Source organism: Hemitrygon akajei, chromosome 7 (assembly GCF_048418815.1).
Source record: "Hemitrygon akajei chromosome 7, sHemAka1.3, whole genome shotgun sequence".
Classification (NCBI taxonomy): domain Eukaryota; kingdom Metazoa; phylum Chordata; class Chondrichthyes; order Myliobatiformes; family Dasyatidae; genus Hemitrygon; species Hemitrygon akajei.
This window is the reverse complement of record NC_133130.1, coordinates 62,239,726-62,267,508: the sequence shown is the minus strand read 5'-3', so window position 1 is coordinate 62,267,508 and position 27,783 is coordinate 62,239,726. Positions and strand designations below refer to the sequence as shown.

General features: G+C 40.9%; 1 protein-coding gene across 1 annotated transcript in view; it reads right to left on the bottom strand.

Moving 5' to 3' along the window:
- ccdc85a (coiled-coil domain containing 85A) overlaps nt 1-27,783 on the bottom strand; it is a 480,720-nt gene that overhangs the window by 218,750 nt on the left and 234,187 nt on the right. The window contains exon 2 of the mRNA XM_073051041.1: nt 6,120-6,196. Coding sequence (XP_072907142.1) covers nt 6,120-6,196 — 77 coding nt within the window. The remainder of the gene's footprint in view (nt 1-6,119; nt 6,197-27,783) is intronic.

Below are 27,783 nucleotides of genomic sequence, written 5' to 3'. Positions count from 1 at the left end.
CCAGAGCACCCAGTGGAAACCTACGTGGCCATGGGGAGAACATACAAACTCCTTACGACAGTGGAGGAATTGAACCCAAATCACCAGCACTGTGCTAACTGCTACAGTACTGTGCCACAAGTCACAGGAGCTCTGGAATGTAGATCTTCAGTTCTCCAGCTAACTGAATGTCATTTTTTTTTGTGAGGCTACTTAGTGTACTTTACTATAGCTGCATTTAGTCCACAGGCCACATTTAAGGACCTACAGTCACATTTAGGCTACAGAGGACTACAATGGTGAATTTTCTCCTCTGAAGGATATGTGTAAGTTGATATTGTTCTTTACAACAATATCATTAGTTCCATGGTAGTAATGACTAATACTAAATTATTAAGTAAGCTTTCCACAGTTGCGATGGTAGGAGTTCCAGTCTGGCCCCTGAACTATTACTGAACACCTTGGTTTACTTGTTGCTACACCACCATTAACATTCCAAATCATACGGCATTAATCAAATGAACTTGAACTGTTTTATGTCAGGTTAGCAGTAAGACTCATTATTCATCAAATATATAATTCTTCCTGCTGTGCAAAGTCAGATTTCACAGACTCCATGCAGTACAATTGCAAAGCAATCTATATTCTTCAGTTATCCCATTGTGTTATTTTACATTTCAGAAGCTTAAGCATTTTATTTGCATTCAGCGGCACCAGCTATCTAAAACCAGACTGATGTAAGAAGTGGAACAGTAATGTGAGCTGAATGCACCGAATAAATTGGCTATCGCATGATATTAACATTTGAAATGCACTCTTCTGTCGCAACCCCTCAATTCATAACTCTGACAAAATGCTGACCTTGGCCAGGAATTATATTTATCGCTCAGAATCTGGCAGCAAACACAGAACAGAATATAAAAATACAGACTACAATCATTTAGCATGTTAAGGTTAAGAGATACTCAGTGAAAAATGTTCAAAATTTCTCATTCAAGGTTAAAGTTTTTGCACAGAAGTATTCTCAGGTAATATAATGCTTTAGATCTGATGGTATGTCAGTGAGTTCAGAAGCATTAATTTACATTCATATAGCACTGCATTATATTCTCAAGAAATCCTTGCATGAAAAATAACACATTTATTATTTTGGACTTGTAGTTACTGTCATTTGAAGGGAAATAAGCTTATAGTTCATTAATTAACCAGTTTAATTAAACTGAACTTATTTCCGTTAAACATAGCTTGAACTTTCTCCCAGTAAATTGCTGCACATGAATACAGCTTCCTGAAATCATCTCATGCCTCCATCTAGGTTACTGAAACCACATAACTATTTTCTCTTGAGCACCAGAGCAAGATCTGCTCATGCATCAGACTTCAAAGGCCAACAGATACTGCTTGAAAATTCATGATGCTGTAGGGAAAAGCTAAAATATGAAAGCCCTTAACCTGCTGCTCCTAACAGTTCGAGTTATGGTGAATTAGTGTTATAAAAAAAGAAATATAAAAGGTGAATTCATTCTACTACATGAATGTCAATGTGATGAAGATGGAAATTTGACAAAGCTTTAATTCTGCTGACCTTTCATCAGTAACTAAATAGTTAGGAATTTATTCTGAGCTAGAGATTCCCTCTCATTGTAAGTATTGTTTCAAAAAAAATTTACCTCCCTTTTACCTGATGCAAAATCCTTCTGATGAATCTACATAAACATAAAAGCCACAATTAAAATATATTGTAATTCCAATGTTCACCAATAGATTTTGAGCAGCTAAATTTTTGACCATTCAGGTTTTAAAAGTGATATTGCTGGTATTACTGAATCGTCGTGGAAAGTCAGAATTGAAAAGAGATAGTTCTGATTACATCACCGCTCAGTAGTCATTTTTCATGACCTGGGATATACTTTTACACAATATGTTTTATTACTATGGTGAAATTAATGGTGATGAACTAAAAATCTGCACACCCTCGATTTAGAATCCCAACAGATTAATGATTAGGGCAAAGAGAGATTTCTTGAACTGTCAGTGAATGTGAGTTTTAAATTTTGAGTTTGCAAATACTTCATTGCTTGGTATTAACCTGAAGCCAGTTTAATTTTATTTATTTATTTTCTCCCAGATATTTTGCAAAAAGTATTATTGTTACAACTAAAATTTTGCATTTGAACATTCCAAGAGATGAGGGTGTTACCTGGCGAAGTAGAATTCCAAGACAATTGTATCACACCGTTAGGTGCGGAATTAAGCCACTCAGTCCACTGAGTTGGCTCCGCCATTCCATCATGTCTAATTTATTAATTCTCTCAACACCATTCTCCTGCTTTCTCCTCGTAACATTTAACACCCTGACAAATTAAGAATGTATCTATTTCTGTTTCAAATATACCCAATGACTTGGCCTCCACAACCACCTGTGGCAATGAATTCCACAGATTCACCACCAACTGGCTACAAAATTCCTCATCTGTTCTAAAGGGACGTCCTTCTATTCTGAAGTTGAGCTCTCTGGTCCTAGACTCTGCAATATAGAAAACAACCTCTCTACATACACTGTTCAGGCTTTTCAATATTCAATAAGTTTCTCATTCTCCTAAACTCCAGCAAGTACAGGCCAAGAGCTATCAAATACTCTTCATACAAAAGCCTTTCATTCCTGGGATCACTCTCACGAATCTCTTCTGAAAACACTCCAATGTTAAAATATCCTCTCTTCGAAAAGGGGCCAAGAACTGCTCACAATACTCCAAGTGCTGGCTGACCAATGCCTTATAAAGCCTGAGCATTACATCCTTGCTCAAAATGAATGCTAACATTGCATTTACCTTCCTTATCACTGGCTCAACCTGCAAGCTAACCTTTAGGGAATCCTGCTCAAGAATGCCCAAGTCCCTTTGCTCCTCTGATTTCTGAATTTGCTCCCAGTTTAGAAAGTAGTCTGTGCCTTTATTCCTTCTACCAGTGCAATGTATGCTTCCCTACAATATATTCCATCTGCTAATTATTTGCTCATTCTCCTATTCTCTCCAAGTCTTTCTGCAGACTCCCTGCTTCCTCAATTCTAACTGCCCCTACCACCTACCTTTGTATCATCCACAAATGTGGTCACAAAGCTATCAATTCCATCATCCATATCCCTGATATAAAATGAAAAGAAGCGATTCCAATACTGACGCCTGCGTAACACCACTGGTCACTGGCAGCCAATCATTAAAGGCCCCCTTTATGCTCACTCCTTGCCTCCTGCCAGTCAGCTAATCTTCCCTTGTTAGCCACTGTTGCTTCGTATTCCCTTCAGAATACTTCTTTGGGATGTATCTATCCTGCCCCATCCAAATTGCTCCCAAATACTCACCCATTGCTAGTCTGCGGTCATCACTGATAATCAGATTCATTATCGTCAGCATACGTCTTGAATTTTGTTAACTTAGCAGTGGACATTCAATGAAATACATGATAATATAGTAAGGGAATAAATAAATCAATTACAGTATATATGTATGTATATGAATAAATTAAAAATAGTGCAAAAACATTAAATGACATATACAGGTACATTTAAAAAGTGAGGTAGTGTTCATGGGTTCAATGTCCATTTAGGAATCGGATGGCAGAGGGGAGGAAGCTGTTCCTGAATCACTGAGTATGTGACTTCAGGCTTCTGCATTTCCTTCCTGAAGGTAACAATGAGAAGTGGGCATGCCTTGGGTGATGGGGGTCCTTAATAATGGGCATCTCCCTCCTGAGGCACCACTCCTTGAAGATGTTGTGTGTACTACAGAGGCTCGTACCCAAAATGGAGTTTACTCACTTTATTACTTTCTGTAGCTTCTTTCAGTCCTGTGCAGTAGCGTGTCCCCCCACCCCCATGCCAGATAGTGACGCAGCTTGTCAGAATGCTCTCTGCTGTACATCTATAGAAGTTTGAGTGTTTTGTTGACAAAGCAATTCTCTTCAAACTCCAAATGAAATATAGCCGCTGTCTTGCCTTCTTTAATAGCTGCACATGTTGGGACCAGGTTAGACCCTCAGGGATCTTGACACCCAGGAACTTGAAATTGCTCCACTTAAAACCTTAAGATATAGGAGCAGAAGTAGGCCATTTGGCCCATTGAGTCTGCTCTGCCATTAAATCATGGGCTGATCCAATTCTTCTAGTCATCCCACTCTCCTGCTTTCTCCCCATACCCTCTGATGCCCTAATTCTGATCCTTCAATAAGTATTGTTTTGTGTTCCTCATCTTACCCTCCTGAAGTCCCCTTCCAATCAATTGGCCAGCTCTTCTCTCATGCCTCTGTTGTTCCCTTTGCTCCACTGTAATGCTGATACATCTGATTTTTGCTTCTCCCTCTCAAATTACAGGGTGAATTCTACCACTTTATGATCATTGCCTTCTGCTGGTTCCTTTACCTTAAGCTCAACCACAAGCTACTCTGAAATCCATCTCCTAGGCATTCTACAAATTCCTTCTCTTCAATCAAGAAAGCGCACCAACATTTCTACTTTCTGAGCAGGTTGAAGAGAAATGAGCTATGCAAATATTATACTCATATTATTCTACTGAAGCACGGTAGAGAGCATCCTAACATGCTACATCACCACATGGTACGGAAACTGCACAGTGGCTGACAAGAAGGCTCTATAATGGGTAATCAAAACTGCCCAACACATCACTGCCATCAGCCTAAGCATATTAAGGACACATATACAGAAAGGTGCTGGGAAAAGGCCAGCAATAACATGAAGGTTCCCACCCACCCTGCTCTTGGACTGTTTGTCCTACTCCCATCAGGGAGGAGATCATGTAGTATTCATGCCAGGATCAACAGGCTCAAAAACTGTTACTTTCCCCAAGTAGTAAGGCTCATCAACATCACCACCCATTAACCCACCCTTCCACATCCCCAATCACCACTACTTTATTATTTGCTATCAGAGTCACCTTATGTACTGCCACTCCTATTTGCACTTGATGGACATACAATGTATACAAGTTACCTTATGCATTTATATTTATTGTCTTTCTTATTATTATGTTCTGGATCTATCCTTTCTGGTGCTGCATCAGATCTCAAGTAACAATTATTTCATTCTCCTTTACACTTGTGTACTCAAAATGACATTAAACAATCCTGAATCTTGATCTTTATCTTGGGATCCAGCACCAACCTGATTTTCTAATCTACCTGCATATTGAAATCTCTCATGACCTTTGTAACATTGCACTTTTTACATATCTTTACATTGCAATGTGTACCTTACATCTTGGGTTACTGTTCAGAGGCCTGCATACAACTTCAGTTTACCCCTTCAGTTTCTTACCTCTACCACAAGAATTCTACATCTTCCAATCCAGCCAGTAACAGAGTTTGGCAGTAACAAAGCAGTCAATTCTTCTGCTTAGGCTGATGTGGATGTGGTGTTCAAAGCAAGTATTAAATAATCTACCTAAAGTCATGACTTAGAGTGAGAGCAAAATTTGGTCAACTTACATATTGATGACATCAGGTGGAATGATCTTGGCAGATTTTCTGAAGATATTAATCCTTTTGCTTACCTGACTCACATCTCCTGATGATTTGATTTCCAATGTTCATTACCAATTACAAGCAAGGTAACCCAAATAGTTTCTCTCCACCAGTATCAAGAAAGCATATTATGTGGTGTTTACCTCATTGCTGGATTGTTCAATTTCCTACATCACAACAGTAAATTTCAAAAATGGTTGTTGAATTGTGAAAAGCACCCATTTTTCTTTAATTGCTCAGGTTCTAAAGTGACATTCTGCATCATTGGGAAAGTACAGGTGAGCTCAGTTATATCCTGCACACTTCCTGCTCAGCCTGAGGGTTTTAACAAACTGCATAAATAGGGTTCAGGAATTCATTACGGCTAATTGTATGAGCACTTAATGTAAAGATCATGAAGAATATTTCTCTAGATGCTCCAACAAACAGTTAAACCACAAACCTTTCCCACAATGGTATTAAGCACTGAATTTTGATAGCTTTGATGAATGTTCCTAAATTATGCAGAAGTTAAAAATACCACCATTTTCACATACTTTTCCCAATTGCTAAGAAGTGCTAAAATCATGTCACTTTTCAGCAGAATGAACAATGAAATGGCATACCTGGGGTAACATCCGGTTCTCTTCCTCAAGCTGTTTCACTCTGGTCTCCAGCTGTTTGACATAGGAAAGTGCCGGCTCTGAAACAAAAGTAAACGGTCACATTTCATTAATCCAGAGCAGCACTCAGTATGCAGCCATTGCTTTTCAGCATCGTCTTAAAAAAACACTAAATTCCAAGATCATGCACATTAATAAGCATCTGTTCACAGTCAAGCAATCTGGCATTGCTGGAGATCAGATCAGTTTTTAAATCTGTTTAAATTATTAGAAATAATGCCTGTAATTTATATCATGGTAATTGCAAAGTTCAGGAACAATGCAGAACTGTTAATTTTTTCATTGTTCTATTGCAGTTCTCAAGCCATGCACCACAGCTTTACCATTACCATTTACCTCCATAAAGTGTGACCATCTGTATCAACATTTTACGGAGCCAATGGCTGTACAGTAAAGGAAGCTTGTGGGACCCAGAGAGGGACCCAAATTATATATATTTTTTATATGTATGCTGCAGGTGCCATGGTAGCATAGAGGTTTGCACAATGCTATACAGTCAGGGGGTGTCAGAGTTCAGTTCGGGTGTCCTCTGATACATCCTCCTGTCTCTGTACATCCTCCCCGTCTCCATAGGGAGTCTCCGGTACATCCTCCCCATCTCCGTAGGGAGTCTACGGTACGTCCTCCCCGTCTCCGTAGGGAGTCTCCTGTACGTCCTCCCCGTCTCCGTAGGGAGTCTCCTGTACGTCCTCCCTGTCTCCGTAGGGAGTCTCCTGTACGTCCTCCCTGTCTCCGTAAGGAGTTTCCGATACATCCTCCCCGTCTCTGTAAGGAGTCTCCAATACGTCCTCCCCGTCTCCGTAGGGAGTCTCTGATAAATCCTCCCTGTCTCCATAGGGAGTCTCTGATACATCCTCCCTGTCTCCATAGGGAGTCTCTGATACATCCTCCCTGTCTCTGTAAGGAGTCTGTGGAATGCGTGGGTTTTCCCTGGGTGCTCCGGTTCCCTCCCACAGTTCAAAGAGGTACCAAGTAGGTTAACCGGTCATTGCAAATTGTCCCGTGATTAGATTACGGCTAATCAGGATTGTCGAGGGTTGTGGGAACAGGAAGGGCTTACTCCGTGCTGCATCTCTAAATAAGTGAAATAAAAATCAATTTTACTCTTTAAACACATGTGCTACGAGAAGATGGTCAGCAGCATGCATGTTGATTATTCACAAAACTGAAATTCAAGCAAAAACTAAAGCACTGAAGAAGCCTGCTTAGTGCTCAGAGACTTTGCAAAGGTCAAAGGTTGTTGAATTAGAAACCATTAGAAGAGCTCTTTAATCATTCAACCAAACAAAAGTGCTTTAACAATCAAAACTCCACTAACTATAAAGAATAGTTTGTTCACATATGATATTTTATGTTCAAGATGTAGTTAGACTAAACGAACAGGTGTGGGGAGTTTAAAAATTTGTACAAACGTACTTTCACACCTAAAATGTAACCCTGTTATAAATATGTAATTCCACATTAAGTGTCATACCTCTTGAAATGAAACTCCATTTTATGTGTAACCCCATTGCAAAGACAGGAAATGTGTTTTAGCACACCTGAAAAATATTAGTGAATTCCCATGTGTGGGCAGCACTTCACTGAACCCACAAATCCTTTGTTTTCATGGGATGGATATGTGGCTGGGAAGATATGTGAAAGATCCCCAAGCCCAACCACAATGAAAGATCAATGGGGAAGCTAAACTTTTAGTTAATATAGCCAAAAGGGTTTACTTAAAAACATTAAGTTCCTTTAGCTACTAAGTCACTGCTGGGAAGAATGTCATCAGTCACCAGATAATATTGGCAAATGGACAACTGATTCAGAAGCTGAATTGGAGCAAGGTGACCAGGTCAACTATCAGAAATGATATCTTATTGCAATTGCAGACAAGTAGATCATGAAATGGTCATGAAAATGGAATATTCAATTTGCAACTTCAAGAGAATAAGGATTTGTTTCTGCCCTTTCCTTTCCAGTCCTGACTCAAGATCTCTAGACTTCCAGCACTTACAGAATTTTTATGGATTGGACTTGCTATGTCAGCTGTTATTTTAAAGGTATCATGATACCTCAACCTCACGTAAAGGTCTTCACCATAGAATGAAGAACTCCAGACTGTTGTCTTTAAATTCCTGAACTGGACTTTCAGAATATACAGTAATTCAATCCTGGCCCATCATAATTGCACATTACCTTTTTTTTGGAGATATTCCTTAAACAACATTCTGGCAGAAATGTGTCACAATTTCTCCATTGGCATTGTACTAATTTCATTGATAATGCTCATGTAAGACATCTCAGAAAGTTATAGGTGTCACAAATTCTTTATGGACGTCTGAGCAGAGTTGCATTCATTCCCCAACTCTTTGACCAACAAAGAGCGAGCATTTTTTTTTTCCTGCACTGTTAATTGTATCACTATACTCAATTGAAAACTATCTGCTGTCGTTGATTTTTGGATGAGTTATTTTTCAGGACTGTGCACAGTTTAACTAGGTACAATACAGCAGGACAGAATAATGAGTATGGTTAAGGCAAATCAAGCAGAATATTTGGTAGTTCTTGATCTGAGGATTTGACCATCCCTTTGCCTCCACAGATCCTGCTTGACCTGATATGTGCTTCCAGCAGTTTGTTTCTCACTCCAGATTCCAGCATCTGTTGCCGCAAGTATAGCTGTTTATGATTATAAAATTACAGCTTGCTTCCTTATTTATTTGATAGTAACACAATTCAAAATAATATTTTGTTTATTGCAGGAAAATTGGTACAAGGGACAGCAGTGCAGTGGAATTCAGTATAAATTGCTGGAGAACATCATTTAATTTGTAAATGTGAAGCAAGTTGGTAAATTGGAAATGTGGCCCATTCAGCTTCAAACCAACTGCAGCACATCAGGTAAAGTCAAAACAACCTTGCGGAAGTTTAGGAATTGAATCATGCTTCTGCCAGCTGAAAGCTCTTAGGGGAACTAGGGGCTATCGGACATTCTCATTCTACTACTGAGCCCTGAAACAACAGCACTTTCCAACCAGCACATTAGGTTTACACCAGAGTTTGCTGATGCACAAACAGAAACTCCCATTTATCAGCACTGTAGAATGAAGTGCAGATAGCTAAATGACATTTGACTTCAGTATATTAAAAACAATTAACCTTTTTGAAAAATTATTTATGTCAACTTGCTTAGTATTTAGATGACTCTGACCACCAGCTGTATGCCAGAAATCTGCAAGGCCTTTGAATGAAACCATACAGAGAAAGACTTGAGTACCATAGAACCATAGAACATCTACAGCACAGAAACAGGCCTTTTGGCCCTTCTTAGCTGTGCCAAACCATTTTTCTGCCTAGTCCCACTGACCTGCACCTGGACCATATCCCTCCATACACCTCTCATCCATCTACCTGTCCAAGTTTTTTCTTAAATGTTAAAAGTGTTTACCACTTGATCTGGCAGCTCATTCCACACTCACACCACTCTCTGTGTGAAGAAGCCCCCCCCCCCCCCCAATGTTCCCTTTAAACTTTTCCCTCTTCACCCTTCACCCATGTCCTCTGGAATTTTTCTCCCCTAACCTCAGTAACAAGCTTGCTGAGCAAATCTCTCAGAATTTAACTCAATACCCATCTCATTAAGGCAGACATATTGGTCTGTGTGGTCCCAGCCTAGAAAAAGAAAATGCAATCAGTGATTCCTGGCAGCCTAGGTATAGGACATACAGTATATATTCTGTATTCACTCACCTCTACTGCCACTCAGTGTCCTGAGCCTAAATGCTTCAATTTTCAGCCGGTAAATGAAGGGAAAGTAAATTGAAAACAACCTACTTTACCTAATACTAAAACATTGCTTCAAAACTAAGTACTTGTATCCTCTGGCACCATCCTCTCATTTGTCTGCACTTCAAATATTCCAGTGCCTCATTTCTGAAACGACATTTACAGAGAATATTCTGTGCTGGTCTCTTAAAGCTGGTCAAATGCTTTAAATTTCAACATAATGAACATTCCATTTGTTATAGCTAAGGTAATAAATGAAATCATGTCTGATCATTATAAAAATGAAAAAGGCAACAACAGGAGATTGGGATTGTGAGCTCCAACATTCTTCTAATGAGCTTCCAATGGAAATCTCAATGTTAAGAGGGAGAACATCCAGCCCATCCGAGTCCTGTCAGCCTTCAGAGCAATCCCACCAGTCCCACTGCCCTAACTCTTCCCTCGTCACCGATACTCTCACACATATTTATTCATTCATTGAGATACAACGCGAAACAGGGCTTTTCGGCCCTTCCAGCCACACCTTACAGCAGTCCCGATTTAACCTAAGCCTAGTCACAGGACAATTTCAAATGACCACTGGCATTTCTTTAGACTGTGGAGGAAACCGATATGGTCTCAGGAACGTATAAACTCCTCACAGGCAGCAATGGGAATTGAACCAAGGTCATCTGTACTAACAACTACTCTACTATGCTGCCCATCAATTCCTCCCTACTCCAGGTACTCCTGCCACCTACCTACATTAAAGGAGGATTTTTGGAGGATAATTAGCCTAACAATAAGTCTTTGCAGTATTGAGGAACCATAGCACCAGGAGGAAACCCATGTGGTCAAAGTGAAAATGTGCTTCTTCACACAAACAGCTGCCAAGGTTGCTGTAGCAGTAGCATTAACTGCTACACCATTGTGCTGCAAAGTCTAGTTAAACCATACTGTAAGTAAATAGTGGAAACCAAAAATACCCAATAAATACTTAACATATTTATATGTTGTTCTAATATTAATAAATATTAATAGGCATAGAAACTGGTTTTCTTTGGTTACAGCTAAAAAGCAATCCCTTTGTTTTGTAGTAGCATGCCCACAAAGAATGATAAAGTTTTCTGTTCTTTGGAAAAGGGAGGGAAGGAGTTCCTGGTGGCCAACCATTATAATTCCACTCCCTACACCCATGCCGACATGTCAGGTCCGTGGCCTCCTCTACTGCCACGATGAGGCTACTCTCACGTTGGAGGAGCAACACCTCATATTTTCTCTGGGTAGCCTCCAACTTGTCTGAATGAACATCAATTACTCTAACTTGCAAAAATTTCTTCCCACTACTGCCTTCTCTCTCCTTCCATTCCCCTTCTGGGTCTCATCTTATCCCTTCTCTTCTCCTTACCTGCTTATCACTTCCCCTCTGGTGTCCCTCCTCCTCCTGTTTTCTTCCATAGTCCACTCCCCTCTCCTATCAGATTCCTTCTTCTTCAGCCCTTTACCTTTTCTCTCTATCACCTCCTAGCTTCTTACTCAAACCCTCTCCCCCACTTACCCATCTTCCTCCTCACCTGGCTTTACCCATCTGCCAGCTTGTACTCCTTCCCTTCCCCCAGCTTCTTTTTCTGGCTTATTCTCGCTAACTTTCCAGTCCAGAAGGGTCTTGGCCTGAAACATCAACTATTTAATTCTCTCCATGCACGTTACCTGACCTGTTGAGTTCCTCCAGCATTTTTGTGTGTTATCTCATTATACACACATGAGAAATAATCCGCAAAATATTTTCATTACTAAGTTATGAAGATCTCTTGACCATTTAACAAATAACAGAAAGAAGATTTCTGTTAAATTGTGGGACGTTGAATCTGCCTCTATGTAACATTTGATCGAATGTTCTCTGTTGCTAAAAAGACCAAGGTAACATGCCTGAACGACTGGTGTCCTGTCGCACTCACATCAATAATAAGCAAATGCTTTGAGAGGCTGGTCAAGGACTACATCTGCAGCTTGCTACCACCCACATTGGACCACCCCCCCTCCCCAATTCACCTACCGACACAACTGATCAACAGACGATGCAATAGCCACTGCTCTGCATGCCATCCTTATACATTTGGAGAAGAAGAATGTTTATGTGAGAATTGTGTTCTTGGACTACAGTTCAGCATTTAACACCATCATTCCCTCCAGGCTCAACAAAAAGCTCAGAGACCTTGGCCTTCACCCTGCCTATAAGACTTTAAGACCATAAGATATAGGAGCAGAAGTAGGCATTTTGGCCAACAAGTCTGCTCCATTATTCAATCATGGGCTGATCCAATTCTTCCTGTCATTCCCACTCCCTGCCTTCTCACCCTTCTGCCCTGACTAATTAAGAACCTACCTATCTCTGCCTTAAGTGCACCCAATGACTTGGTCTCCACCATCACTCATGGCAACAAATTCTACAGATTTACCACCCTCTGACTAAAGTAGTTTCTCTGCATCTCTGTTCCAAATGGAGGTCCTTTAATCCTGAAGTCACGCCCTCTTGTCCTAGACTCATCTACCATGGGAAATAACTTTGCCATATCTAATCTGTTCAGGCCTTATAACATTCGGAATGTTTCTTTGAGATCCCCCTCATTCTCCTGAACTCCAGGGAATACAGCCCAAGAGATGCCAGATGTTCCTCATACAGTAACCCTTTCATTCCTGGAATCATTATCGTGAATCTTCTCTGAACCCTCTCCAATGTCAGTATATACTTTCTAAAAATTTAGGAGCCCAAAACTGCACACAATACTCCAAGTGTGGTCTCACAAATGCCTTATAGAGCCTCAACATCGCATTCCTGCTTTTATATTCTATACCTCTAGAAATGAATGCCAACATTGCAGTTGCTTCTTCACCAGCAACTCAACCTGGAGGTTAACCTTTAGGGTATCCTGCACAAGGGCTCCCAAGTCCCTTTGCATCTTTGCATTTTGAATTCTCTCCCCATCTAAATAATAGTCTGCCCATTTATTTCTTTGAAAGTGCATGACCATACACTTCCCAACATTTCATTTGCCACTTCTTTGCCCATTCCCCTAAACCATCTAAGTCTCTCTGCAGGCTCTGTTTCCTCCACCTATCTTTGTATACATTGTAAAAAGCAGTGGTCCCAACACCAACCCCTGTGGAACTCCACTGGTAACCGGCTACCAGCCTGAATAGGATCCCTTTATTCCCACTATTTTCTGCCAATCAGCCAATGCTTTGCCTATGCTAGTAACTTCCCTGTAATTCCATGGGCTCTTATCTTGCTAAGTAGCCTCATGTGCAGCGACTTGTCAAGGGCCTTCTGAAAATCCAAGTACACCACATCTACTGCATCTCCTTTATCTACCCTGCTCGTAATTTCCTCAAAAAATTGCAGTAGGTTAGTCAGGCAGGATTTTCCTTTCAGGAAACCATGCAGACATTGGCCAATCTTGTCATGTGCCTGCAGGTATTTCATAATCTCATCCCAACAATTGATTCCAGCAACTTCCCAACCACTGATGTCAGGCTAACAGGTTTATAGTTTCCTTTCTGCTGCCTCCCACCCTTCTGAAATAGTAGAGTAACATTTGCAATTTTCCAGTCATCCAGTATAATGCCAGAATCTATCGATTCTTGAAAGGTCATTGTTAATGCCTCTGTCATCTCTCCAGCTACTTCTTCAGAACCCAAGGGTGCATTCCATCAGGTCCAGGAGATTTATTCGCCCTCAGACCATCAAGCTTCCTGTGCACCTTCTCAGTCATAATTTTCACTGCACATACTTCACTTCCCTGATACTCTTGTATGTCTGATATACTGAAGATGTCTTTCACTGCCTTATGAAGCTGTATCCTGGACTTCCTGTCAGATCCCCAGCAAGTGGTAAGAGTGGGCTCCCTCACCTCTGCCCCTCTGGCCCTCAACAAATGTGCCCCTCAAGGCTGTGTACTAAGCCTCCTCCTTTACTCTTTGTATCCCCATGGCTTTAATTACCATCCACAGCTCCAACCTGCTAATTAAGTTTGCTGATGACACTACACTGATTGGTCTAACCTCAAATGATAATGACGCAGCCTACAGAGAGGAAGTCATCACCCTGACACAGTGGAAAACAACCTCTCTGACAATGTCGCAAAAACAAAGGAGCTGGTTGTGGACCACAGGAGGAATGAAGACAGGCCAACCCCTATAGACATCAATGGATCTGGAGTTGAGAGGGTGAACAGCTTTCAGTTCTTCAGCATACACATCACCAAGGATCTCAGACGGTCTGTACATACTAGCTATGTGGTGAAAAAGGCAGAACAGTGCCTCTTTCACCTCAGACAGTTGAGGAAGTTTAGTATGGGCTCCCAAATTCTAAGAATTTTCTATAGGGGCATGATTGAGAGCATCCTGACTGGCTGCATCACTGCCTGGTATGGGAACTGTACTTCCTTCAATTGCAGGACTCTGCAGAGAGTGGTGTGGACAGCCCAGCACATCTGTAGATGTGAAATTCCCACTATTCAGGACATTTATAAAGACAGGTGTGTAAAAAGGGACCAAAGGATCTTTGAGGACCTGAGTCACCCTTACCACAAACTGATTCAGCTGCTACTGTCCTGGGAACGGTACCACAGCAGGATCAACAGCCTCCGCGACAGCTTCTTCCATTAGACTGCTTAATTCATGCTGACACAACTGTATTTCTATGTTATATTAACTATCCTGTTGTAATAGTATTTATTATAAATGACTATAAATTGCACATTTAGAAAGAGACATAATGCAAAGATTTTTATTCCTCATGTATATGAAGGATGTAAGTAATAAAGTCAATTCAATTCAATTCAATTCAATTCAATTCAATTGCTGTCAGCCCTTAGAAAGTCTATATGACTGGCACCTAGTTTATTTCTTGCATCAGCCTTCTCTATTACTTTGAAGAGTAAAGTATAGTCAAATATAATTTGCTTTAAATAAATCTTTGATTTGTTAAATTAAAAGTGTCCAAGACATAATTAATTGTGAGCTGGATCATTATCTGAAGGTTTTCTAATAATATTTGGCTTCCCTATAGATTATCTGACTTCCCAGTCTAGCATCATTCATATATCTAAAGGCAAGTGGAAATTTGCAATTGAGTCATGATAATATTCATGTTTCAGCAATCTAGAAATTACCCATTTGAATCAACGTGTTTTTCTACCTGAGCACTGCTGGGTTCTTAAGCAACCTTAATCTACTTTCAGCAATACAATGTTGTCGTGCCTTCTTTACTGCAGCTGTTTCATTGAAAATAAACGTAACCATTTAACCTTTCAAATGTGTTCAGACTTGGAAAAGAAATGATTTGAAAAATTAACTTCTAATACCGCAAAATCAAGATTTATTAAGGAAAGAGCATCAGGAATAGTGTGGTCCCAAGCTAAAACATTGAATATTCGAATGCCTATGCCTCTGCTTGATCAGATGAGTTCTTCCAGCAGTTACTTTTCCTTCCAAGTTCAAACATCTGCAGTCTCCTGAATCCATTGTGCTCGATATTTATTAAATTTGACATCTGACAAAAAAAATAAAAACAGCAGTTGCTCACCAAGCAATTATTAACTGAAAGGTTAAACCAAAAAGCACAATTATTTAGGAGTACTGCATGAGCAATAGATTACAGCATTCTCCTCGTTAGAGTAATGGCAGTGGTGAGTGTGAGGGGGGAATTAGAGACTGGGGCTACTATGGTTAGAATTTCTTTCTCTCTGTGACTCTATGAATTGAAGCATGAAAGTAGATCAACAAACCCACTCATGCCAGAGCAATGAATTTAAAATACAGATGGCAATTAAAAAATGATCCATTTTATAACAGCTTCTGAGATCCACCTCAGTAACATCATCTTTAGTAAAATGGAAGCATAATAAAAAGCATCTTTAATAAAAAGATGGAAGATTATGGTCCAGGAGTTGATCGATGAGACTAACAAGGATTACATTTCAGCATGGACTAGATGGGCCAAAGGGCCTGTTTCTGTTTTGTAGTTCTCTGCATATTAATATAATAAGGCAGAAATTGACAGGTTCTTAATAGGTAAAAGAGGTTAAAGGTTACAGGAAGAAGATGGAAGAATAGGATTGCAAAAAAATCAGCCACAGTTGAATGGTGGAGCAGACTTGCTGGGCCAAACAGACTAATTACATTCCTACAACACACACAAAATGCTGGTGGAACACAGCAGGCCAGGCAGCATCTATAAGGAGAAGCACTGTCGACGTTTCAGGCCGAGACCCTTCGTCAGGACTAACTGAAAGGAGAGATACTAAGAGATTTGAAAGTAATGGGGGGAGGGGGAAATGCGAAATGATAGGAGACGACCGGAGAGGGTGGGATGAAGCTAAGAGCTGGAAAGGTGATTAGCTAAAGGGATACAGAGCTGGAGAGGGGAAAGGATCATGGGACGGGAGGCCTCGGGAGAAAGAAAGGGGGAGGGGGGAAGCACAAGAGGGAGATGAAGAACAGGCAGAGTGATGGGCAGAGAGAGAGAAAAAAACAACTAAATATGTCAGGGATGGGGTAAGAAGGGGAGGACGTCCCATTCCCATTCTGATATGTCTATCCATGGCCTCCTCTACTTTCAAAATGAATCGAAACTCAGGTTGGAGGAACAACACCTTATATACCGGTTGGGTAGCCTCCAACCTGATGGCATGAACATTGACTTCTCTAATTTCCGTTAATGACCCTTCTCCCCTTCTTACCCCATCCCTGACATATTTAGTTGTTTTTTTCTCTCTCTCTGCCCATCACTCTGCCTGTTCTCCATTTCCCTCTGGTGCTTCCCCCCTCCCACTTCTTTCTCCCAAGGCCTTCTGTCCCATGACCCTTTCCCTTCTCCAGCTCTGTATCCCTTTAGCCAATCACCTTTCCAACTCTTAGCTTCATCCCACCCCCTCCGGTCATCTCCTATCATTTCGCATTTCCCCCTCCCCCCACTACTTTCAAATCTCTTAGTATCTCTCCTTTCAGTTAGGCCTGACGAAGGGTCTCGGCCCGAAACATCGACAGTGCTTCTCCTTATAGATGCTGCCTGGCCTACTGTGTTCCACCAGCATTTTGTGTGTGTGTTGTTTGAATTTCTAGCATCTGCAGATCTCCTCGTGTTTGCTAATTACATTCCTATATATTTTTTTGTCTTGAGAACAGTAATAAACAGTGGATTTAGATTTTTGGCATCTCCTCTGAGACCTTTTTGGAGCAATGGACAAACTAGACACAATAGTAAAGTCTACAAAGATGGATCAAGGTAGAGAGCCTGCTACTTAGCTTTCTGTAACCCAGCTCCACTAGAACTGCATGCAGCTACTCAAAGCTCTTGTAATTCGGGTTTGATCCTCACCTCTGATACTTTGTGTGGAATTTGGATACTCATGTGGATTTTCTCCTCTCACATCCCCAAGATGTGTGGGATAAGTGAGTGTTAATACAGAGCTAATGGGTATGTAAAGAGAATTAAACAGGGCTAGTTTAGGTTTTGGTGTAATTGGGTGCCTCATAGTTGACACATCTCAGTGTGTGAAAGGGACCGTTTTAGTATGTATGACTCAATGAGAAATTATTTTCAAATGACTAGAAATATTTTCATTGTGTAAAAAGGGGTTGTAACATACAAATTTCAATGAATTACTTCTGCTTTTTTGGAAAAAAAAGTCCCATATTAGAAACATAGAAAACCTACAGCACAATACAGGCCCTTCAGCCCACAATGCTGTGCCGAACATGCATTTACTTAGAAATTACCCAAGGTTACCCATAGCCCTCAATTTTCCTAAGCTCCATGGACCTATCTGGGAATCTCTTAAAAGACCCTTTCGTATCTATCACCACCTCCGTTGCCGGCAGCCCATTCCATGCACTCACCACTCTCCCAACTTACCCAACATCTCCTCTGTACCTACTTCCAAGCACCTTAAAACTGTTCCCTCTCGTGTTAGCCATTTCAACCCTGGGAAAAAGCCTCTGACAATCCACACGATCAATGCCCCTCATCATATTATACACCTCTATCAAGTCACCCCTCATCCCCTGCCACTCCAAGAAGAAAAAGCCGAGTTCACTCAACCCATTCTCATAAGGCATACTCCCCAATCCAGGCAACATCCTTGCAAATCTCCTCTACACCCTTTCTATGGTTTCCTCATCCTTCCTGTAGTGAGTTGACCAGAACTGAGCACAGTACTCCAAGTGGGGTCTGACCAGGGTCCTATATAGCTGCAACATTACCTCTCGGCTCCTAAGCTCAGTACCACAGTTGATGAAGGCCAATGCACCGTATGTCTTCTTAACCACAGCGTCCAACTGCATAGCAGCTTTGAGTCTCCTATGGACTCAGACCCCAAGATCCCTCTGATCCTCCACATTGCCAGGAGTCTTACCATTAATAGTGTATTCTGCCATCATATTTGACCTACCAAAATGAACCACCTCACACTTATCTGGGTTGAACTCCATCTGCCACTTCTCAGCCGGGTAACCTCTGATAGCCCTCCCACACTATCCCAATACCTCCAACCTTTGTATCATCAGCAAATTTACAAACACATCCCTCCACTTCCTCATCCATGTCATTTATAAAAATCATGAAGAGAAGGGGTCCCAGAACAGATCCCTGAGGCACACCACTTGTCACATACCTCAATGCAGAATATGACCCATCTACAACCACTCTGCCTTCTGTGAGCAAGACAATTCTGGATCTACAAAGCAAGGTTCCCTAGGATCCCATACCTCCTTACTTTCTCAATAAGCTTTGTGAAGCCTTCTCAAAATTGTAAGCACTTTTTAGCCATTCGACATAGGACAATAAGAAAAAAAAGTCTTTTTGCCTAATAGTTTATTTCTAAGGCAGGAGCTAGAGATCTGAACACTGACATTCATTCCAATTACAGATATACTCAAGTGTTCAGTTTATATTGGCAAATGATAATGTTGACTTTCCTAGAAAACCTCAGCTTCAGCAGATTAAATTTCTCTTATGGGTTAAGTTAGACAGTCTTGTTTTGTGCTTTTCTTTCTCCTGGAGGACGTTGTTCTGAAGTTACTGCTTACCCTGTTCTTCACCCAACAGAATGTTGGCTCTAATGGGAGACATGGTTCACCAAATTGTGCAGGATTGAAAAAATTTACTAACAAAAAATACCTGCAGACTGAATGCATGGTTGCTGAAATCACCCAGTGTTGGTAAAACAACAACAGCCCCTTAAAACAGAGAACATAAGAATCTGGCCCATCAACCCTGCTCCTCCATTCGATAAGATCATGGCTGATTCGTCCGTAAACTCAGCTCCATCTACCTGCCTTTTCCTCATAACCCTTAATTCCCCTACTGTGTAAAAATCTATCCAACCTTGTCTTAAATATATTTACTGAGGTAACTTCCACTGCTTCATTGAGCAGATAATTCCACAGACTCTCCATCCTCTGGGAAAAGCAATTCCTCTTCACTTTCATCCCAAATCTACTCCCTCAAATCTTGAAGCTATGCCCTCTAGTCTCAACTACCAGTGGAATCTTTCCTGCCTCTATCTTATCTATCTCTTTCATAATTTTATATGCTTATACAAGATCTCCTGAATTCCAGTGAGTACAGTCCCAGGTGACTCATTCTCTCCTCATAGTCTAACCCCCTCATCTCTGGAATCAACCTTGGGAACCTCCACTGCACTGCCTCCAAAGCCAGCATATCCTTCCTGAAGGTGACCAGAATTGCACACAATACTTCAGGTGTGGCCTCACCAGTACCTTGTACAGTTGCAGCATAACCTCCCTGCTCTCAAATTCAATCTCTTTAGCAAATCCATTTGCCTTCTTAATAGCCTGCTGCACCTGCAAACCAACCTTTTGTGATTCATGCACAAGCCTCTCTGCACAGCAGCCTGCTGAAATTTTTTAAGCCATTTAAATAATAATCTGTTCTTTCATTTCTCTTCCAAAATGGATGACCTTACATTAACCAACATTGTATTCCATCTGCCAGACCCTTGCTCACTCACTTAACCTATCTCTGCGGACTCTCCACATCTTCTGCACAATTTTCTTTTTCACTCAATTCAGTATTGTCAACAAACTTAGATACACTACACTCAATCCCCTCTTCCAGATCACTAATGTCTATCCGTGAATAGTTGCAGGCCCAGCTCTGAGCACCGTGGCACACCGCTCACTACTGATTGCCAACCAGAGGTACAGCCATGTAGCGCAACTTGCTGCTTTCTATTAGTTAACCAATCCTCTATTCATGCTAATACATCACCCACAACTCTATGCATCCTTATCTTACAGAGAAGACTTTCATGCGGCACCTTCAAGAAAAATATGCAAGGAATACTTTGATTCAATCTATGCATCAATTTAAAGAAAAATCTTAATTACAGTTTGGATGCCAGCTTCAGAAAATAAAACTGGGAACAAATATATCCCTAGAACAGGTCATTTTACCTCCATTCGAAAAGAGATAATGCCTCATTGCATTTGCCTTTAATTTAATGATGCAAGCTGGTGGAAGAATTCACAAGAATTTCAAGATTCATAAATATTTACATCATTACTGATAGAATCATAGAAACCGACACGTTGAAAATGATGTCCAACAATGTAATATCATTAAGCTGCGTTCGGTCTCTATCTCTATATTCCTTTCCCATCCATTTCCAGGTAGATGACAAGTCTTTTATTTATTCTTTTATAGGCACTGGATGTCACTGGTGACCAAATTGTATTGTCTGGTGTCACTTGTATCTGAATGGAGAAGACAATTAGATGTGCGTGGAATCAGAATAAAGATGGCAGTTTTACAGTAGTTCCCTGATGGATACTTGTGAACCAGATAGGCAAACGTGACCGATAGAAGCTAAGAAAAAAAAAGAAAATCACATGTATTAAATTGTATTAACTTAAATTCCTTAGCTCTTAAGGTAGGATTCAACCTTGTTTCTCTTGGACCACCATCATCATCAAGGGTCCTTTCAAGAAAAGAGACAACTGTAAGATTATTGGAATACCAGGTGGTGACAAAGAGGAATACAGGAGTGTGATAGATCAGCTGTAAGAGTGGTGTCGCAAAGGCTACTTCACACAATGTCAACAAGACCAGGGAGATGATTATAAGGTTCAGGAAGTGGAAGTCAGGAGAACAGACACCTCTCGTTGAGGTGTCAGTGGTGATGAAGGATGAATCCCTTCAAGTATCTGGGCACCTTGGAAGACTCATCATGGGCTTAACCCATTAATAGTATGATAAAGAAGGCACACTAGTGACTCTAAACTTTAGAAGGTCAAATGAAGGAAAAAATATACAGTTACTGGAAGACCACTTAACAACATTGAGAGAGAGAGTGACCTTGAGATCTGGGTATGGAGGATAAGTTCTGACTGATTGTATCACAGTTTGGTACTGGAAATGCCTAGGTAAGTAGATAAAGACAACATATGGCATGCTTGCCTTTATTGGCAGGAGTGTCAAGTATAAGAATTTATGTGTCCCCACAGAATCATTCAGATTTTTCCCCAACCAAACACTCTGGATGAACCATGAGACCCAAAATCTGCTGAAGGCCAGATCAGAGACATTCAAGTCTAGCAATCAATAAATTTAGAAGAGGTCCAGGTACGATCATTGGAAAGCCATCTCATTTGCAAAGTAGCAATTCTAGACTAAACTTGAATCATTGAAGAATTTTAGACAGGTGTGGCAGGGTTGAAAAGCTATCACCTTTTACAAAGTGAAATCAAGTGACATAGGTGACAATAGGGCTTCATTTCCAGATGAGCCTAATGCCTTCTATACTCACTTTGACCATTAAAACATGCAGCAGCCATCACGAACTCCCACAGCCCCCAGTGACCCTGTGATTTCAGTCTCAGAGGCCGATATGAGAGTGTCCTTTATATGGGTGAACCCATGGTAAGTATCTAGCCCAGATAGGGTACCTGGACGATTGCCAAACAGCTGTGCTGATCAACCAGCTGAAGTGTTCACTGAGATCTTTGACTCTTGCTTAGGCAGTCTAAGTTACCCACCTACTTCAACTATACCAGTGCTCAAGAAGAATGTGTAACCTGTATCAATGGCCATCATCCAGTAGTACTTAAAGTACATCCACAGTCATAGTGTTTTCAAAGGATTCAAAGAACATTTATTATCAAAGTAAGTATGCAGTATGCAACACCAAGATTCATCTTCTCTACAGCCATGAAACAAGGAAAACTATGGAACCTGTTCAAAGAAAATCAACCTCACCGCAGTACAAAAACACAAATAGCACAAACACCAACAAGAATATCAACTCCCCCCACATGCAAAAAAAATCACACAATTGGCAACAACATTAACACCCCGTGCCCAATAAAAAAAATTGAACAAATGGAAACAAGAATGAATGAGCAAAAACAAAGAAAATAAAACACAAAATTGAAAGAGTCCATACACCAGCATTTTGTTTGTGTTGCTTGAATTTCCAGCATCTGCAGATTTCCTTGTGTTTGCTTTTCAGAGTCCATATTCAGTTCAGTTCAGTGTTCATTAGTCCAATCCACAAACCAGAGAACTTTGGTACCATCCTCTGACAATACCGAGGGAGAAAGAGACCATTAGAATGCAGCAACCTTCCCTCAGGAGCAGTGAGCAAAGAAAAGAGAGAGAACATCTCATGCAGACACCCTCTCTTGCAGCGGCGAGTAAGATGCTGGTACAGAGTGTTGAACGCTCCCTCGCCTTCTGCAATCACCTCAATGTTTCAGTCTTACTTAACACTTTATTTGATGAGATCAGCGAGAAATGGAGTTGATCGTGGACTCATGCCCCATCTCTAAGCTTCTTGGCCTCGAAGCCGCTTGCGTCCTGGAACCTTCTTGGAGACAGCAAAGTGCCAGTTTGCTCAATTGACCCAAAAACATACTATTAAACTGTAGATCACAGGCTCCAACAGTACTAGAACCATACTTAAAAGAGGAAGATGTAAAACTGATTGGCAACAACATCTCCTCCACAATCTCCATCAGCAGAGGTGCACCACAAGGCTGTGTGCTCAGCCCCCTGCTCTACTCACTTTATACTTATGACTGTGTAGCTAAGCACAGCTCCAATACCATATTTAAGTTTTCTGTTGACACCATTGTCGTAGCCAAATCAAAGGTGGCAAAGAATCAGCGTATGGGAAGGAGATTGAAAATCTGGCTGAGTGTTGCCACAACAACAACAATCTCTTACTAAATGTCTGCAAGGCCAAGGAGCTGATTACTGACTTCAGGAGGAGGAAACCAGAGGGTCATCAGCCGGTCCTCATTGGGGGAATATCATAGGTAGAGGGGATCACCATTTTTAAATTTCTTTATGTTATCATTTCAGAGGACCTGTGCTGGGCCCAGCACGCAAGTGCAATTATGAAGAAAGCACAGCAGTGTCTCTACTTCCTTTGGAGTTTGCAAAGATTTGGCATAACATCTAAAACACTGACAAACTTTGAAAGATGTGTGATGGAGAGTACATTGACTGGCTACAGCACAGCCTGATATGGAAACACCAATGCTCATTAACAGAAAATCCTACAAAAAGTATTGGATACAGCCCAGAGCATCAATGGTAAAACTCTCCCCACCACTGAGCACATCTACAGAGAGTGTTGTCACAGGAAAGTAGCATCCATCTTCAGGGACATCACCACCCAGGTCTTGCTCTCTTTTTGCTGTTGCCATCAGGAAGGAGGTACAGGAACCTCAGGACTCTCATCACCAGGTCCACAGCAATTATTACCCCTCAACCATCAGGCTCTTGAACCAGAAGGGACAACCTCACTTCACTCAACTTCACCTGCCCCATCACTGAACTGTTTCTACTAACTATGAACCTGTTCATGGACTCTTCATTACATGTTCTTGATACTTATTACATATTTATTTATTTTTTCTTTTGTATTTGCACAGTTCAATTTCTTTTGCACACTGATTGTCTGCCCTATTGTGTGCAGTCTTTCATTGATTCTATTATGGCTATTGGATTTATTGAGTGCGCCCAAAAGAAAATAAATCTCAGGATTGTATACATATGGTGACATACATTTACTTTGATAATAAATTTACTTTGAACTTCAGCAAAGGAATGCTGCATCTATATAAAACTTCAGTCAGACCGAACATGGCGCACTGCATGCAGTTCCACTGGTCCCACTATAGAAATGATGTTAAGACTGTAACAGTTGCAGAAGAGGTTTACCAGATGCTACCTGCTCTAGAGTGTATGAACTATAAAGGAAGGTTGGCCAGATGTGTGTTGTTCTCCCTAGAGAATTGGGGGCTCAGGGAGAATGGATATTTTTTGTAAAATTATGATAGGCGTAGAGAGGGTAGGCAGTCAGAATCACAACTCCAGGGTAGAAACATCAAACACCAGAGATCTTGCTTTGGAGGTCAGAAAATGCATCATTAGAGGCAATTTTTTTTAAACTCGGAGAGTGATTGGTGTATAGAATAGATTATAAGGGACAACACTGGAATCAGGTAGTTTGGTAGAGTTTAAGAGTCTTTTAGTTACACATACAAACGTGAAGGGAATGGAGGGATATGCATGATACACAGGAGGAGGACACAGTATAAATTGGCATCAAGATGGATACATCTTAGGCTGAATGGCCTGGCCAATGCTGCTACTGCTCCTTGCTCAAATATTTAATTAGGAGTTTGGGGAGCTGATGTGTACCCACAAAAGACTTACAGATTTCTATAGATGTAGGAAGGAGAACATTCTGACTGGTTGTATCACAGCCTGGTATTGACAAGATCACAAGAGGCTGCAGATGGTTGTAGACTAAGCCAGTACCATAGGCTTAACAGATGATTTATTAACTTCAAACTTTCTGCATAATCGCTCAGGGTTGAACTGCAAGTGCATGTAACAAGAGCAGTATAACTCATCTCCTTCTACCTTAGGCCACAAACTTATCAATCATCCCTGCTGTAGACACTTTCTGGAGGTCCAAGATCCATATGCTCCACAACCGCTGAACTAAATGTGTAAATGTAGGATGGGACTATGTTGAAAAATAAATGTGCTAGGTTTTCTAAGACTGACTCCTTCTATCTTAGACCACAAACTTATCAATCACCCCTCGCAAGTCAATGACAAGAAGTTTGATTCTGATTCTGATATGGGAGAGGTCAGATGATATTAAAATCATGTTTAGTAATATATGTACAAACGTTTGTAGAATAAAATTCTTCTTCGGAAATTTGATTGTGTAACAATTTCTCATTGAGCAACTAAAACCAAATTTATTCTAGAATGAAACATCTCTAAAGGACAGGGGTAAAATAACACAGGTGGGAAACATGGGTTGCTTAGTATCACTCCTGAAATTTGACTAACCATTTCCAATTATGAGTCAGTCTTGTAGGTTAGAGTTAGAGAGTTATAGAATCATAGAGTCAGAACAGTACAGCACAGAAATAAGCCCTTCAGCCCATCTAGTCTGTGATGAACCATTAATCTGCCTAATCCCATCGAAATGCACCCAGACCATAGACCTCCATACCTCTCCCATCCACATACCTATCCAAATTTTTCTTAAATGTTGAAATCTAACCCATATTCACCACTTACACTGGCAGCTCATTTCACATCCTCACTACCCCGAGTGAAGATCCTCATGTTCCCTTTAAACATTTCACCTTTCACCCTTAACCCATGATCTTTTGGAGTCTCACCCAACTTCAGTGAAAAAGCCTGCTTGAATTTACCCAATCTTTACCCTTCATAATTTTGAATACCTCTATCAAATCTCCCCTCAATCTTCTACATTCTAGGGAATAAAGTTCTAACCTATTCAACTGTTCCTTGCAACTCAGATCCTGAAGTCCCTGTAACATCCTTGTAAATTTTCTCTGCACTCTTTCAATCTTATTTACATCTTTCCTGCAGGTAGGTGACCAAAACTGGGCACAATAACCTATATTAGGCCTCATGAACATCTTAAATAATTTTAATATAACATTCCAATGCCTATACTCAATATATTGATTTATGAAGGCCAAATATGTAAAATCTTTCTTTACAACCCTATCTACCTTTGTTGTCACATTCAAGGAATTCACGCTCATGCTCTATATTCCCAGATCCTTATTTCACAAACTTCTGTCACCTGCCCTGTCACATTTCCAATAGGAAATCTAGTATCACACACTCTCCATTTGGGCCCTCTATGTACAGATTAAGGGAACTTTCCTGAACACATTTGACAAACTCTTTCCCATTCAACCCTTTTAGAGTATGTCAGTTGCAGTACGTAGAAAGTTAAAAAATCACCTACTATCACAACCTTGTTTCTTGCAACAGTCTGCAATCTCTCTACAAATTTGCCTCTAAATCTCATAGACTGTTGAGCAGTCTATAATGCAATCCCATTAACATGATCATATCTTTCTCATTCCATAAAGCCTCACTAGACAAGCTCTCCAGTTTGTTCTGACAGAGTGCTGCTGTGACATTTTCCTTGACTTGTAATGCCACCCCTCCCCCTTTAATCCCCCCCCCATATCACACTTAAAACAACAGAATACCAGAATACTGAGCTGCCAGTCCTGCCCCTCCTGCAACCAAGTTTCACTAATGGCTACACTTGCTCATAACTCCATAACTCCACTTGCTGTTCCATGGCTTAAGATTATTCCCCATCCTACAACACTCCTTGCATTGAAATATACACAGCTTAAGACATTAGTCCCACCATGCTCAACCTTTCACTTCTGGACTCTGTATGTATGCTTAACAACATCTTTCTCCACAACTGCTCCATTATTTGCTCTGGCACTCTGGTTCCCACCCCTGCAGCTCTAGTTTAGACCCCTCAAGCAGCACTAGCAAACCTTCCTGCAAGAATATTAATACCCCTCCTGTTCAGGTACAGAGTGTCCCATCTATACAGGTCCCTCCCACTCTGAAACAGTGCCCAGTGATCCAAAAATCTTAAGCACTCCCTCCTGTACCAGCTCCTTAGCCATGTGTTAAGCAGTCTGAACTTCCTACTTCTGGTCTCTAGCATGTGCACAGGTAGCAATCCTGAGATCATAACCCTCCTATTACTTTAACTTAGCACCCAACTCCCTGAACTCCCTTTGCAGGAACTCATTACCATTCTACTCATGTCATTGGTACCAATGTGGACCAGACCTAACTTAAGGATGTTGTAAATTCAGTTTGAGATGTTCCTGAACCTGGCACCCAGGAATCAACAAACCATCTGGGGATCAAACTCTCATCCCCAGAACCTCCTTTCTGTTCCCCTAGCCAATAAATCCACTATCACTACAGCTCACCTGTTCTCCTCCTCTTCCCTTCAGAACCACAGAGCCACTCTCAGTACCAGAGACTTGACCGCTTATGGCTTTCCTCTGCCAGGTTATTCTCCCGCCTCAACAGTATCCAAAGCAGTATCTCTATCTTTGAGGGCAACAGCCACAGGGGTACTCTGCACAGGTTCTTGTGTCTGAAGAGAAGTTCTGTTCTCTGCTTATCAAAACTAAGGAATTCAGTGGGAAAATGTGACGTTAAAGGATAAGACACTAAAGATCTGTTAAGTTCAAAAATTGTTAAAAACAGTGAAAACACATGTTAAAAAGGGCTAAAATACTAACAGGTATTTAATTCATTTCATTTTTTCTTTTGTTCTTTATTGTGTAAAGTTAAGCCCTGATAGTATTATCAGTGATCTGTAGAGTAGCCTTGATCTGCTAGCCAGCAGTCGATTGCTTCAGTCTCCACCCACATACCCAGGGGACATCGCGGTACTTTCTTCACTTGAGTAAATTCTCAATGAGGAAACCACAT